General features: G+C 39.3%; 1 protein-coding gene across 1 annotated transcript; it reads right to left on the bottom strand.

The window, feature by feature from the left end:
- Positions 1 to 238: 238 nt before the first annotated feature.
- On the bottom strand, positions 239 to 996 carry LOC138893146 (uncharacterized). Its single transcript, XM_070176919.1, has 2 exons — positions 766 to 996; positions 239 to 535 (listed from the first exon to the last, which is right to left on the bottom strand). Exons 1-2 carry the CDS (start codon positions 994 to 996, stop codon positions 239 to 241), a joined length of 528 nt encoding a protein of 175 aa, XP_070033020.1.
- Between the last annotated feature and the right edge of the window lie 15,494 nt (positions 997 to 16,490).

Genomic DNA, 16,490 nt, shown 5'->3' with positions numbered 1-16,490 from the left:
ACTGATCTGCTGTGAGTTGAGGTGCTCTTTGCTAGTTTTCTTCCTTTATTGCCTCTAGTATTTCTCCTTTTCTATCATCAACACCTATAAAATTTGGGTTAAGATTCTCAACCTGAACATTATATGTTGTGTTTGTGTTTCCTTTCTTCTTGTTCTTAAAGTCCTTAGGGTAACCAATTATCTTGTAGCATCCCTCTTTTGTATAGCTTTTCATGTGACAGAAATCACATTGTACATTTCAGTTTCTCTTTGGTTTCTGATAGTTCTGGTAATTTCCTCCTTTACCAGCTAGCAAGGCAACCAAATCAATCCCTTCACCAACAACAAAGGCATTAGCTACTGACCTCTGACTTTTTCTTTCAACAAGTGCTGCATATGCTTTGTTGATACTTGGTGTTGGACTGGTCATAAGAATTTGGCTACGAGCCTGCTCATAGTTGTCATTTAAGCCTATTAGAATCTGCAATACTTTCTGCTTTTGCATGAATTCGATGAAGTTTTTTGATCTAGCACAGTCACATGGAGGAGGATCATGCTGTCAAACTCATCCCACAAATTTTTCAGTTTGGAGAAATAAACTGAAACACTGTCTGTTCCCTGAGTTATTGTTGCTATAGCTTTGTGTAGCTGATACACTCGTGATGTATTCACTTTATCAATTCGTTCTCTCAGATCCTCCTACACTTTTCTCGCATCTCTGGCATATAATATTCCAGTAATCAATTCCTTCGATACTGAGCTCATAATCCACCCTAGGACAATAACATTGCATCTATCCCATTGATGACCTAGTTCTGTATCAAAATCCCCCTTTTTTAGAGTACCGTCGACTAACCCTAGCTTGTTCTTTTCTAACAGCTGGATCTCCAAAGCATGACTCCAGGTGGAATAGTTTTCTGAATCAGTCAACTGAATTGAGATGATCGGAGCTCCTGTGGTGCTCGATGGGTGAAGAAATAGTGGGCGATTATGGTCAAGATCAGTTTTCGCCGCCATTGTTGATCCTTATACACAAACTGCAATTCGAAGGTTGAAATTGCTATGAATTGAACTGGATCGACGAATTCAACTCGCAATCGCGATTCTATGCTCTGATACCATGATGAAATTCGAGTGAATCAACAATGGAATCCCTAATCTGATAGTATCATAACAGAGGTTGAGAGAGAAGAGAAGAAGCATAGTGCTGTATTGAAATGAAAAATGAATAATGTGTTTTGTTATATTGAGCTAACCACCTACATATAGACAACTCATTTCCACTAACTTCCTAACTAACTCCCACGTGTACACATACATACTATTAACAAGCTAAAATAACGATCTCCTACCGTTGTACACTAATGCTTCATGTAATTCCTAATTCATCATGTGTCACTCTTTAAGTGTTTGATTTTATTCTCAATAGATAATAACCCATATTTAATTTAGTTTTGAGAGCTGATTAAATCAATAATTTTTTTCATTGTTAAACAGAAATGTCAAAATAAATTAGGCCAAGACCAATTTCTTCCTTTATTTTTCATAATTGGAAGGAGAAGACCTTATAACTAAGGCCAATTTTGGACTAACTATTATTCATGATTGCAACTTACCAGGAGTGTATCCTTCCTTCATCTATTTGACATTCAAACAAAGGCATTGGAGTATCTTTTGCTATATGTTTTTTGTAATTAACAAATATATTGCACAAAGAATTCAAAACAATTGAGCCTAGCACATGAGTTAAGTTTAATAATTTCCACCATCTTTAGTAGTTTCACACTCTAGCTATTTGAGTTAAAAAATGATAGCTCAAAATTGCATAAAAGGATTTTGAAGGCTGAAACAATGGATTGAAAAGTACATTATACACAGGCTGAATTTTAAAATTCTATGCCATAGTGGTATACTTTGATGTTGTACAAACTGAAAAAAAAGTGAGAAGAAAACATCCTCATTCTAACATTTCATAGGTTATAGAGGACTGGAGTTGCAATAAATAATTTTCAAAAATTTAAACCAAAACAAAATTGACACGCCACCGTACAAGATTAGGTGAGCATATTTAATTTTCAATGCTACAAAACTATATTAAAGAGAACTGTTCCATTAGATTTTTTTTAATTTGTTTTCTAAATCATATAGTTTATGAAAGTTATTGATTCGACTAATTAAACCTCATGCTACTAAGGGCCCATCTAAGGGGAAAAACACTTCATATAAAAGTTTTATTCTCAAAATCCGAACCTGATATATACTTCTGATTACTAGTAAAAAAATCTCATCTAACTCTCTACGTTTTCCGTATTTTATTACTCTCTCCGTCTCATATTATGTGTCGTATTTCTGTTTTACATGTCCCTTAAAAAATATTAATTAGGAAACGGATTAGACTATTCTACCCTTATCTATATCTTAAGATATAATCTCTCTTCATTGAATATTTATTCTATTTATGTGTTATCCCTATCTTCAAGAACAATTATTACTAAGGGTGAAAAAGAAAAAAAATAATTAATTATCTTGAACTTCTAAAATGATAAATAATTTGACACAACTATATTTAGTAACCATGACTATTAATATGAGACAGAGGGAATAGATTTTTCAGATCACGCCTGCAGGCAGCGACAAAGCTACAATCTATCAAGGATTCAAGGGTGGTCAATTGAGCACCCTTCGTCGAAAAATTATATTGTGTATATATATAAAATATTAGATTTTAGAGATATATAATATATATTAAAACCTTTTATCGGAAAATTGTTTTTCCATTTTTTTTCGAGTTTGAATGCGTTTAGAAAAATTTCTGATTTTGTCCCTGTCGGCGGGTTACATTCGTGGTCTTTGCCCATGCCACTATGCTCGTGTGAACATTTATATCCTTCTGTTTTGTGTCTTTCATTGAAAAAGACAATTTTTTTAATGCACAGATGTATCCACCATTAGATAAATCTTGAAAGAATAATATAGTAATATGTACGACTAAAGTGATAACTTGTTAAAATCAAACATCTCAATGTTAAGCTTTACTTATATGACTGAATTTTGATCAAAATTATCGATATGATATGTCTACCCTATTCACACTTTATATATATCTTGCATCGTTTTCATCTTACACGCCTCAAGAACATTTCGTGTATTTGTTTTTTGGTTTATTCGTTCTTTATTAATTCACTCGACTTGTGTTCTACTCCAAGTGCTTATGTTCTTCTTTACTACAGGTAAAACATCTTGCCTTGTGCTTATGTCTTTTCAAATATTACAGTCAAATCTCTATATATAATAATAATTAATTATTATACAAGTTAAAAAAGTTTCAAAATCGATCAATTTTTATATTATATTATAATATATATTTTTATAAATAATACTTTATTATAACAATCAAAAAATATTAAAACAAATAAGATTATTATAAATATATTTAAGTGTACTGCTAAACACTTCACTTTCTCCAAAAACTTACTGAATTTGTTACGCAAAAGTTGCCTAAGTAAGTTTTCTCCAAGTCTTTTTAAATTTTTCAAAAGAGAAACAAAAGGAAAAGACAAACATTATGAAAAGAAGTGCCACACGATTGGATTCCTAAATATGCGTTTCTTGTGATAGCCGTAGCTTTTGGCATATCATTACATTCTTAACTTTTATGTGTTAAAGTTAGCACCCAAAATATTACTGTAGTTAGTACTCCCACTTATCACTCTCATTTCACACGTTTTGATTTTTCACATCCGTCAAAAAATAATAAATAAAATTCATAATTTATCATAATATTTATATTAATTGATGCATATTTTATTAATTTGAGAAAAAAATTTAAAATGAATAATAAATACTGTGAATATAATAAAAAAAATTATTGTAATATATGTAAAATAATAAATAAAAATAAAAATATATTTTTAATATACATGACAAGTGAATGGATGGAATGCTCGCATTAACATTAATTCGCATCTACTCCCCTTCAATTTATAGTTATTATCAACCTGCCTCTCAATTTGTATTTACAACCTATTACATTAGAGATCTTACTTCACCACGTTCTTCTACAATCTGTTATTCCCTCGGTTCAACTTTGATTATCCACTATAATAATAATAGATAAATGTCCATTTTTATTTGTTTAGTTTGGAAAAAATTTATTATTTTATACATATTTTACCTTATCATTTTCCAAAATTTGGCTTTTATAATAGTCAAACTTAGTTTTCCAACAATAATAATTAGGGGTGATATAGTAAAAATTATCATGTTATTTGTTGTCTCATAAAGGGTGTGTCAAGTCAATAGTATACAAGTAATTTGAACTGAGAAAAAATATTATTCTCCGACATCATAGATAAGCCATATTTTCCTATATTATTATATAACTTGTGAGTTCGAGTTACCCCAAGAGAAAGGTGGGGAGTTCTTGGAGGGAGGGAACCGAGGGTCTATCGGAAACAGCTTCTCTACCCAAGGGTAGGGGTAAGGTCTACGTACACAATAACCTCCCCAGACTTCACTAGTGAAATTATATTGGGTTGTTGTTGTTGTTGTTGTTGTTATATTATACAACTTGTATCAATTAAATAAAGTTAAAAAGAGAAAGAAAAAGTTATTAACAGTATATATAGATATTATTAAATTATTAATGTACTATGAGAATCCACTTAAGCTCGGCCAGTATGATTTAGAGCAAGCATAACGGTCAAAGTTTAATGAACAAAGATAATTGTGGTAAGTTAACAGTCTGTATAAAAATGAGTCTGAATAAAACGGAATGAATATAAATATAATTCATGTAATCAATCCAAATTAGTTAGGAGTCGTATGGTAGGATCTATAAGAATAATATTGAATATGGTGTATTAGTAATGTTGAGATGTATTAGTTATACATAGGATAATACCAAATAGGATATTGTTTACCCTTAAAATTGGATAACAATTAAACTTATAATGAGGTTCTAAGGATATGTGATTTCACTTAATACCAATAGATAAATATGAAGATAAATGACAGAAATGAACTATAAAGTAAAGCGAACCAGTGTTGAAACGGAACTCGACCCTCGAGTTAGAATGCCCTCGAATTGATTGATACTAAAACAGTTAAGAATAAAGCAAGCTGATGGACAAGAGAGTATAAGCTAGAGAGAGAGTTATATTGACATTTTTATGGGAGAACAATATGTCTTACAAATGGTTAATATTATCCTTTATATAGTAGAGGAGTTCTACTTATGGTATAACTCTAATTACAGAAGAAAATCTCATGATTAGCTAATTAATCGTTTCTGATTTGATCTGTTCTGAGATTTACGCCATGATCCTCGACCAGTCACGGATATCTCGCTTTTCTGTTATTGTGCTATCTTCGATCTTGCTCGATGTCTGTCTTGTTTGGCTTCGATCTCTACTAGTCTCGATCTTGATAGGTACCTCGGTTCTGAACTTGGTACCTAGTCCTCGTGATTTAGTATGTTCCGTTACGAGGCTGTCCTTCGATGCAATCTCTCGGTCTCGGTCAAGTAGTAAAATTAATCATATACAGGGCCCAATTTTAACCGTATATAGATAGTCCCCTCGTTTTTTTGGAATGTAATAACAAGAAATTAATTGAGCCTTAGATCTTTCTACCTCGACCTGTCATGACGTCATCCTTGTGTCGTAAGCGACGGAAGTGACCGAAACGTCCCGTATGTACAGTTACCAAGGCATTAAATGTGCGTCAATCGATGGTCAGCCACCGCCAATTTTGAACCGTCGTTGTGAAATCTATAAATAGCTTCTCTCTTCACCATTTCAAACTTTTACTTCCAAATTTCCAATCTGGAAAACTTTTTACATCTTTTAAGTTCTTCATCTGCAAACCTGTGATTTTTACTGCTAACCTCTTCTTAGAACACCAAATCTTATCATCTCCATCTATTTTTAACTTCAAATCCAAATGGCAAAAACGTCAAAAACTGCTCCTCAAAAGAAAAATGTTTCTTCATCGCGGCCGGCCGGCGACAAAACACCGGTGGAGCCGCGCCCTGAAGAGTGTGTTTCTGGGGGGTGCGTTCTCACTTACGACTTTAAAACTGATAAAGCCTCATCGATTCCTGATCGATGTGAGCCATTGTCGAGGTATATATGCTCGATAACCGAGGTATACCTTAAGCAGGTAAAAAAAGACTGCAACTGGGAGGGCAAAGATGTGGTGATCCCGACCCCCGAAGAGGACATTACCACCTATGTGGAAGGGTTTCTAAGTGTTTACACTTACCCTTTCATGCTGGGCTCCCTCAACCCTTTTGTCATTGATTTTTACCGTCAATACCAAATAACACTAGGCCAAGTCCATTCTTCATTTTGGCGAATTGTTATTCTGCTCCGATTATTTGTGACCAAAGTCGAGAGGATGCCTTTCACCCTCGACCACCTCATCAGGTTGTACAGTCCCCGCCTCTATTGAGACGGGTTATTAAAACTCCAACGTCGGACTACCAAAGTGCTATTCTCGAGCATAGACGAGGACAAGGACCGAGGCTGGATGGGTCGGTTCGTTCGAGTGAGGACTTCTGACCTAATCTCGGCCGAGAAGATGCCATTTCCCGAAAAATGGAATATGAAACGTAAGTACAATCCTACTGTTAGATCCTATTTATTGTCTTGCTCCTTTGCTTCTTCTCATCGATATCATTTTCCATGATATAGCGGTCGTTTAGATGCCCGGTGCAATTCCTAACCTCAAGAGCTGGGTTCGGAACCTGGCCTCGAACTCTACGTATACCGAGCACTCATGGAGCGATTTATCAAAGGGCTGATGGGAGGCCAAAACTCATGGTAAGCCCCTTTTCCACGTCTTTGATGATTTTGTTAAAGCGTTTCTTACTTAATTTCTTTTCATACAGGCCTTGGCAAAGATGCTATCATGAGGCCCTTATCTGGTGAGGAGGAGACTTCGATCCCAACACTGAAACTGGCTCAGGACAACAAGAGAAAAAAGATCTCAACCTCCGAGGATCCAGAACCTAAGAAGAAGGCGGCTCGTAAGCCGAGGAAGAACATCATCCTCCTGACCAAAGACTCTGTTTGGCGTCTAAGGGATGAAGATAAAGAAGATGAAGAATACGACTCCAGGCTGGTGGCCCAAGTGGGAATGAGCACCGAGGCCCCAAAAGCCACTGAATCGGTGAAGATTGCAGAGACTCCGTCTCGAGATGTGGGGGTCTCGGGAAGAGACTTGGGCGAAGTCCCCGAGTCATCGAGGATTGAAGATGCCTCCCACCATAATGAACCATCGGTGGGTACGGCTGTAAGGGCTGGTCTCGAGGCCCCTTGAGATAGAGAGACCACCCCAAATGATCCACTTGGGGCAATAGAAATAGGAGGCTCCCCGTTGCTCCCCTCGTTTTCCAGGAGATGATTCAAGATGCTCGGGCCTTGAAGACTTTCTCCATCGAAGGAGTCCACGGAAGGGAAGATCCCTTCTGTTATTACTTTACAGTGGTCGAAGATATTACCGGCCTGAGCGACTTGGAGTTCTCGAGGAAGGACTCGAGCAAGGCATCGAGCCTTTTCAACGAAGCGCAGCAAGCTCTGAATCGGGTAAGCCTTAACTCCCCTTGATGGTATTACCCTTGTGTTCATTTTTCTCTTCGTGCCTAAATTCTTTTCTTCTTTCTACATAGGCCTCAACGCTTCATTGGGAAGCATTTTCTCGGTCTCGAGCTGAGCTGAGTCGGTATGAGGCCGACCTCTGAAGGCTCACGGAGGAGAGAAATTCCCTTAGACTTCTCTGTGGGCAAAAAGAAGAGGGGACCAAGGACCTCCGAGCCGAGTTGGCCAAGGCTCACCAAGATCAGACCGACCTGATCGAACAGGTAATGAAAATCTTAAAAGTTCATGGGCTCGATTCTGGAATGGTGGCTAACATTTCAATATCACAGCTGCAGCAGAAGGTCGAGAGGATCGAGCAGCTCCGTAAGGAGGTCGATATGATGAAGGCGGAGACCTTGGGGTGTAAAGAAGGTATGGACCGCTTTACTGCAGAAAAAGAGACTGCTTTATCCTAATTGTCATCGGCCGAAAGTCATCTTTGAGTCATGAAGGAGAAAAGCTCGACTCACAAAAAGAAAATAGGGGAGCTCGAAGCTCGGTTGACTTCCGAACTTGCAAAGGCCAAATCTAAAGCTGAAAAGGCTAAAGTCGAGGCAGATGCCATCGTGGCCGTTTACCGGGCCGATGCTGAAGCTGCTCTAGTCCAAGCGAGAGAGGTAGCCGAGACCGCTCAAACTCGCAAAATGCCAATCTCGGAGGGAAAATCTCGAGGAGATCCATGCTCGAGGTTTCGATCTTACCGACGAGATAATAAAGGCTAGAGAGTATGAAGTCGATGCTGGAGCACTGGCCTCCGATGATGATGATGACGCCGAGAGCAAGAGCGGGTCCGAGAGCGGGGGAGACCTCGATGAAGAAGAAGCTGCACCCCCCTTCTTTTGATTTTTTGTGTAGGATCCTGATCGGACCTTGTAAATATTCTCATATATATAAAGATCTCTTTCCAACTTGTCTTTATTTCATTTTTTGCCTTGTGAAAATTTTGTTTCATTCATGCCTTATAAAAATTTTGTTCATAAGTTCGAGGCTTGGGCAATTTGATCGAAGCCGGACTAGTGTAGTTTCTATAATCGAGTGAGTACTTGCTCGAACTCGGAGTAGGATGACCTTTAGGTTTTGATTGAGATGATTTGTCGAACTCAAAAATAAAATGGCCCTTTAGGCTTTTGAATTAGGTCGATATGACCATAGTAAAAAGAATGGCATTCTCCCCCTTTTCGGCTTGAAAAGTTTATTGTTTAATTATATGAAATCTATTGTGCCTTAGCATGAAATAAAGAATTTATTCGAGAGTTCGAACGACTTTGTACCCATTAGGGTTTTTGAGGGTCGATATTATCGAGACCCTTAGTAATTCAGCCGAGGGTAGCCTTTTTAACCGGTTTATGATAATATTCGAAGGCCTGTTTTATTACAGAAATCGGACGTCTCTGAACCGTGTTAATTTGGTTGTAGCCTTTAGCTTGGGACTCGCCTTTTGGGCTTGTTCCCCTATTATACTTCGAACTTTTTCGAAGTATTAGTCCCCGAGTGGGTGGTCGTAGCCTATAAAATCGAGGGTTGCCTTTTTAAGATCTTACGATCTCGAGGTTTTAGTAATTCGATCATGTCGATTTTTCTGATGGTGGTCCCCGAGTGCGGGGTCAGTTGTTCGAACTTTAGTTATGACCGGCCATTAAGCCAGTTTCCATAATAGATCACAAGCATGACATTGTATTGTAAAAATTTCTCTGAGGCATGAAATATCTGGCAAGGAAAAAAAAATACTTTTTTCAATAGATTAACATGCGTACATGTTTGCCATTAGGGCTCGAGTAATCTACATGGGCATGGTTCGTTCAACCATTTGACCCATATAAAATTTGCCTATCGAGACCCTGTCGGCACGAAGTATTTTCCTATCCGAGGGTGATGCCCCCAATATTCGAGGTTGATTGTAAAGGAGCCTTAGATACTGTTGAATTGCTCTAAGTTAGCACGAACAATGGTTGCCTCGTTAAAAACCTCGCCAGAAAAAACTATTTTGGACAAAAACCGGTCTAAGGGAAAAAGAGTGCAACGCGTGCTTTCAGACCTAAGGACTTTCTGTTTGAAGAATCCTTCGATGTCTTCGATTAAACACCTGCAAATGGTTAGTATAAAATATAAATGAAAATTGAGAAGGTCGTACCTTAGCAGTAATATCGTTTGAGGAGTGATATATTCCAATTGTTTGCTAACTATTCGCCATTCAATGTGCCAAGTTTGTAGGATCCCTTTCTAATGATATCGAGGACCTGATACGGTCCCTCCCAATTAGGGCCAAGTTTTCCTTCGTTCGAGTCTCGAGTATTGAGGGTGACCTTCCTCAGAACTAAGTTCCCGATTTTAAAGTGTCGAAGATTGGCTCTTCGATTGTAGTACCTTTCGATCCGCTTTTTTTTGTGGCCATCCGAAAGAAGGTGGCTTCCCATTTTTCATCTAGCAATTCTAGGCTTGTATTCATAGCCTCATGATTTGACTCTTCTGTTGCATATCGAAACCTGACGCTAGGTTCCCTTACTTCAACCGGGATCAGAGCTTCAACGCTATCTACTAAAGAAAACGGTGTTGCCCCCGTACTGGATTTTGACGTTGGTCGATACGCCCAAAGGACTTCAGGCAATATTTCTCTCCATTTCCTTTAGTGTCGTTCAATCTTTTATTTAGATTTTGAATGATGGTCTTGTTTGTCGATTCGGCCCGTCCGTTCCCACTAGGATGATATGGCATCGACAAGATCCTTTTTATTTTGTGATCTTTGAGAAACTTTGTCACTTTGCTGCTGACGAATTGCTTTCCATTATCGTATACGATCTCGGCAGGCATCTCAAATTGGCATATAATGTGGTCCCAGATGAAATCTATGACTTTTGTCTCTCTAATTTTCTCGAGAGCCTATGCTTCAACCCACTTAGAGAAATAGTCGGTCATAAACAAAATAAATTTAGCTTTACCTGGGGCCGATGGTAGAGGGCCATCGATATCCATTCCCTATTTCATGAATGGCCATGGGGATAAGACTGGGTGGAGTTGTTCTCCGGGTTGGTGAATCATCGGCGTATACTTTTGACATTTGTCACACTTTCGAACAAACTCTTTTGTATCCTTTTCTATATCAGTCCAATAATATCCTGGTCTGATGAATTTGTGAACCAATGATTCCGCACCGGAATGATTTTCATAGGTGCCCTCTTGGATTTTTCGTAGGACATAGTCGGCATCTCCTGGTCCCAAACATATTGCCAATGGTCCATCGAACATCCTTCTATACAATGTTCCGTCTTCGGCCAATGTGAATCGTGCGTCCTTCGTACGTAGAGTCCTCGATTCCCTAGGATCCGATGGAAGCTTCCCGTTCTTTAGGTATTCGATATATTTGTTCCTCCAATCCCAGGTCAAATTTGTGGAGTTGATTTCGGCGTGTCCTTCTTCGATTACTGACCTTGAAATTTGTACGACAATCCCCAAGCTAATCTCGTCATCTTCGATTGATGACCCCAAATTTGCGAGGGCATCAGCCTCGCTGTTTTATTCTCTAGGCACATGCTGTAGGGTCCATTCTTTAAAATGTAGAGTCACCTGTAGTTTGTCCAAGTATCTTTGCATTCGATCTTCTCGAACCTCGAAGGTTCTGTTGACTTGGTTTACCATAAGTAGGGAGTCACATTTGGCCTCGATGACTTCTGCTCCCAAACCTTTAGCTAGCTCGAGACCTGCAATCATGGCCTCATACTCGGCCTCATTGTTAGTTAACTTGGCAGTTTTGATAGCTTGTCTAATTGTATTACCCGTGGGTGGCTTCAAAACGATGCCTAACCCGGACCCCTTCACGTTCGAAGTACCGTCTGTGAAGAGGGTCCATACCCCCGATGATGTACCCGACTTTATTAATAGTTCCTTTTTGACCTCGGGTACGAGGGATGACATAAAGTCGGCCATGAAGTCCGCTAAGATTTGAGACTTGATGGCCGTTCGAGGTCGATACTCGATAACCCACTCATCTCGATGGCCCATTTGGCCAATCGGCCCGAAAGCTTGGGCTTATGCAAAATATTACGAAGAGGATAAGTAGTCACCACGTAGATCGGGTGACACTGAAAATATGGTTTTAATTTCCTAGAGGCGTTTATTAGGGCGAGCGGTCATTTTTCTAAGTGTGGGTACCGAGTCTCGGCCTCACCTAAAGTTCGACTAACATAGTAAACACGAAATTGCGTACCTTTCTCTTCTCGAACTAGGACCCCACTTACCACAATTTCCGAGACTGCTAAGTACAAGTAGATTCACTCGTCCACTTTCGGGGTATGAAGCAGTGGCGGGTTCGAGAGGTACCACTTTAATTCTTCCAATGCTTGTTGGCATTCCGGGGTCCATGCAAAACTATTCTTCTTTTTGAGCAGTGAGAAGAACTTGTGACTTCTATCTGAAGACCACGAGATGAATCGGCCTAGGGTGGCTATGCGCCCTGTTAATCTTTGTACGGACTTAACATTGTCCACGACCGTAATGTATTCGATTGCCTTGATCTTATCGGGGTTGATTTTGATTCCCCGATTTAATACCATAAAGCCGAGGAACTTGCTCGAGCCGACCCCAAATGCACATTTCTCCATGTTGAGCTTCATGTTGTATTTTCTTAGTATATCGAAGGTCTCCAAATGTGTCAAATGGTCCTCTGCTCATAGGGAATTAACTAGCATATCATCAATATAAACCTCCATTGATTTACCTATTTGTTCTTCGAACATTCGATTTACTAAGCGTTGATAAGTGGCACCAGCATTTTTTAGTACAAACGACATTATATTATAACAATAGGTATCGTACTTAGTGATGAACAGAGTCTTTTCCTAATCCTCCGGGTTCATTTGTATTTGATTGTACCCGGAGTAGGCATCGAGAAAACTAAGGATCTCATGGCTGTCTGTGGAATCGATCATGCGATCGATATTCGCTAGAGGAAAAGAGTCTTTAGGACATACTTTATTTAAATCTTTATAGTCTACGCACATTCTAAGTTTATTTCCCTTTTTTAGGAACTATGACTACGTTTGCTAACCATTCAGGATATTTTGCCTCCCGAATGGATCCTATTTTGAGAAGTTTGGTTACCTCGTCCTTGATGAATGCATGTTTTACCTCAGACTAAGGCCTTCTCTTTTATTTTGCCGGGCGAAACTTCGGGTCCAAGCTCAGTCGATGTGTAGTGATCTCCGGCTGGATCCCTGTCATATCTAGGTGGGACAAAGTAAAACAATCCATATTATTGATAAGACATCTAATGAGTTTTTCCCCGAGCTTGGGGGTTAAGCCCATACCCAGGTATACCTTTCGATCGGGTAGATGCTCGATTAGTATGACTTGCTCCAGTCCCTCGACAGTCGATTTGGTGGCGTCGGAATCCTAGGGGATTATGAAGGATCGAGGGATCCAGTAGTCATCATCCCCGTCCGTTCATTGCTTCTCCGACTGAGTCGAGGCTGGTGGTTGTGGTTACTATTTAGCTTCATTTTTTCCGTTGGACTCCGATCCCTTTGTTGACGAAAGCACCGATACCGGTATTACTTCGTCGATCGCGAACATCTCTTTTGCAGCATGTTGTTCCCCATACACTGTTTTTACTCCATCCGGTATTGAGAACTTCATCATTTGGTGAAGGGTTGAGGGTACCACCCTCATGTTATGAATCCAGGGTCTTCCGAGCAGTGCGTTGTATCTCATGTCGTCCTCGATCACATGGAACTTTGTTTCTTGAATAGTTCCGGCTACATTTACTGGTAGGGTGGTTTCACCCTTAGTTGTTGCACTTGCCATGTTGAAGCCATTGAGAATCCGAGCTGCGGGTACGATCTGATCTTGTAGGTCGAGATACTCCACAACCCTCGATCGAATAATATTGGCCGAGCTTCCTGGATAAATTAAAACACGTTTAACCTGAATTTTATTCATAAGGATAAAGATTACCAAAGCATCATTGTGAGTTTGTGAGATTCCTTCTGCTTCCTCATCATTGAATGATAAAGTTCCTTCTGTCACATAGTCTCGAGTTCGTTTTTCCCTGGTGATTGATACTTTAGTGCGTTTGAACATAGGCCTTTGTGGAATATCGACCCCGCTAACGATCATGTGAATCACGCGTTGTGGTTCTTCCTACTCGTTTTTCCTGTTTGCATCTTTGTCTCTGAAAATGATTCTTAGCTCGGTCACTCAAGAATTCTCGAAGGTGACCCTCGTTGAATAGACAGGCTACCTCCTCCCTTAGTTGTCTGCAGTCTTCGGTTCTATGACCATGTGTACCATGGTATTTGCATATTTGATTGGGGTTTCTTTGTGATGGATTGGTTTGTAAGGGTCTGGCAATCTAGTATCTTTGATTCTCCCAATGGCTAACACAATACCTGATGCATCGATGCTGAAGTTGTATTCTGATAATCGTGGAGCTTCTGTGGGATCGACATGTTTATCGAAGCCACTTTTTCTTATGATCCCTCGAGAGCTCTGTCCTCGATCGTTCCATCAATCATTTCGGATGGGATTGCGTTCTGGGCCGCTGTTTCTACGATCTACGTTGTATGGTTGATACCGATCTCTGTTCGACTAGGGTTCTCTATCGATATCCCTTTGAGTTCTGCCGACGGGCCTGTTTGGATAAACGGAACCGAAAGGGGTCCCCAATTGATCATCCTCGACCCTGATCTTTGACTGGTACCGATTATGTACATCGGCCCAGGTTACCGCTGGATATTCAATTAAATTCTATTTTAACTGTCGTGATGCCACTGAATTGCGTTCGTTCAAACCCTGAGTAAAGGCTTGAACATCCCAATCATCTTTGACCGGTGGTAGTTCCATGCGTTCCATCTGGAACCGAGATATGAATTCCCTCAACATTGCGTTGTCTTTTTGTTTCACCTTGAAGAGGTATGACTTCCTAATTGTAACTTTTATCGCTCCGGCATATGCCTTTATGAAGGAGTCTGCAAGCATGGCGAAGGAATCGATGGAATTAGGCGGCAAATTGTGGTACCATATCATTGCTCCTTTCGACAAGGTTTCTCCAAATTTCTTCAGTAAAACAGATTCAATCTCATCGTCTTCCAGCTCATTCCCTTTTATTGCGCATGTATAAGAAGTGATATGCTCATTAGGGTCGGTGCTCCCATTGTACTTAGGAATTTCTGGCATTCAGAATTTTTTGGGAATGGGTTTCGGTGCCACACTTGGAGGGAAAGGCTTCTGTATAATTTTTTTTGAATCCATGCCCTTTAGAATCGGTGGTGCCTCCGGTATTTGGTCAATGCGGGAGTTGTATATCTATTCCTTCTTGTCATTTGCCTCGATTTTCTTTTCTCCCGATTTAATCCGTTTAGTAAGCTCCTCGAACATTTTCATAATGGCGGGGTCAGTCCCCGATTCGTTGGCATTCGACCTTTTCGGAACAGGCTCGGTCCTTTGAACGACTTCTGATTCGATCCTACTCGGTGTTCGGTGTTGATTTTGTAGTTGTGCTATAGCGTCCTGTTGAGCCTGTAACATTTCGAATATCAATTGGAGGCTAACTCTACCATCTTCTCCGCCCTGCGTACCTCGACCACCTGATCGAACTTCCCTGCGTATACTACCTTCGGGCTTAACGCCCAAATTTGCATTTAGGGCGACATGTGAACTGACATCGACGAGATTTGCAATTGGTGCTCCCTCGAGGTCAGCCTGAGGTACCTCGATTCTTGAGGTGGCTATGTTGTCATTTTTCCCGTGAAATCCGAGGCTGTTGTCACCATGTATAGGCGCTGCTTGTGAGTTTGACATGTTTATCCTGAAAACAAAGTTTCTTATGAGAACAAGTGTAAATCAGTGTATGTTATCAGAATCAATATTAAGCAATCACTATTATCCTAGATCCTACGGTGGGCGCCAAACTGTTTACTCTTAAAATTGGATAATAATTAAATTTATAATGAAGTTCTAAGGATATGTGATTTCACTTAATACCAATAGATAAATATGAAGATTAATAGCAGAAATGAACTAAAAAGTAAAATGAACCAGTGTTGAAACGGAATTTGACCCTCGAGCTAGAATGCCCTCGAATTGATTGATACCAAAACAGTTAAGAATAAAGCAAGTTGTTGGACAAGAGAGTATAAGCTAAAGAGAGAGTTATATTGGCTTTTTTATGCGAGAACAATGTGTCTTACTAATGATTAATACTCCCCTTTATATAGTAAAGGGGTTCTTCTTATGGTATAACTCTAATTATGGAAGAAAATCTCATGATTAGCTAATTAACCGTTTCTTATTTGATCTGTTCCAAGATTTACGCTATGATACTCGACCAGTCACCGAGGTTTACGGTGTGATCCTCGACCAATCACGGATATATCGCCTTTATGTTATTATGCTATCTTCGATCTTGTTCAATGTTTGTCTTGTTTGGCTTCAATCGCTACTAGCCTCGATCTTGATAGGTACCTCGGTTCTGAACTTGGTACCTAGTCCTCGTGATTTAGTCTGTTCCGTTACGAGGCCATCCTTCGATGCAATCTCCCGGTCTCGGTCAAATAGTAAAATCGGATGGGCCTGGTTTTAACCGTATACAGGGCCCGATTTTAACCGTATACAGATATATAACTAATATATTTATTAGTTATATATAAGTTAAAAAATACTACCAAACAAGTAATTAATAATACTAAAGCTAATATATATTATTATTTTTTCCTAATACATCCTATCAAACAAACCCTTAGAGTTTAAGAAATATTGTTTGAATGACAACAAAGAAACCTCTGTACAAGTGTGGAGGTATAACTAAACAAACTTCAAAATCAAGGGTTTATATAGAAATCTTATGTGTGTGTGTGTGTTTGACATAGTCCAAAATGTAAA

Source organism: Nicotiana tomentosiformis, chromosome 5 (assembly GCF_000390325.3).
Source record: "Nicotiana tomentosiformis chromosome 5, ASM39032v3, whole genome shotgun sequence".
Classification (NCBI taxonomy): domain Eukaryota; kingdom Viridiplantae; phylum Streptophyta; class Magnoliopsida; order Solanales; family Solanaceae; genus Nicotiana; species Nicotiana tomentosiformis.
The sequence above is the reverse complement of the archived record's forward strand: the minus strand, read 5'-3'. Positions and strand labels throughout refer to the sequence as shown.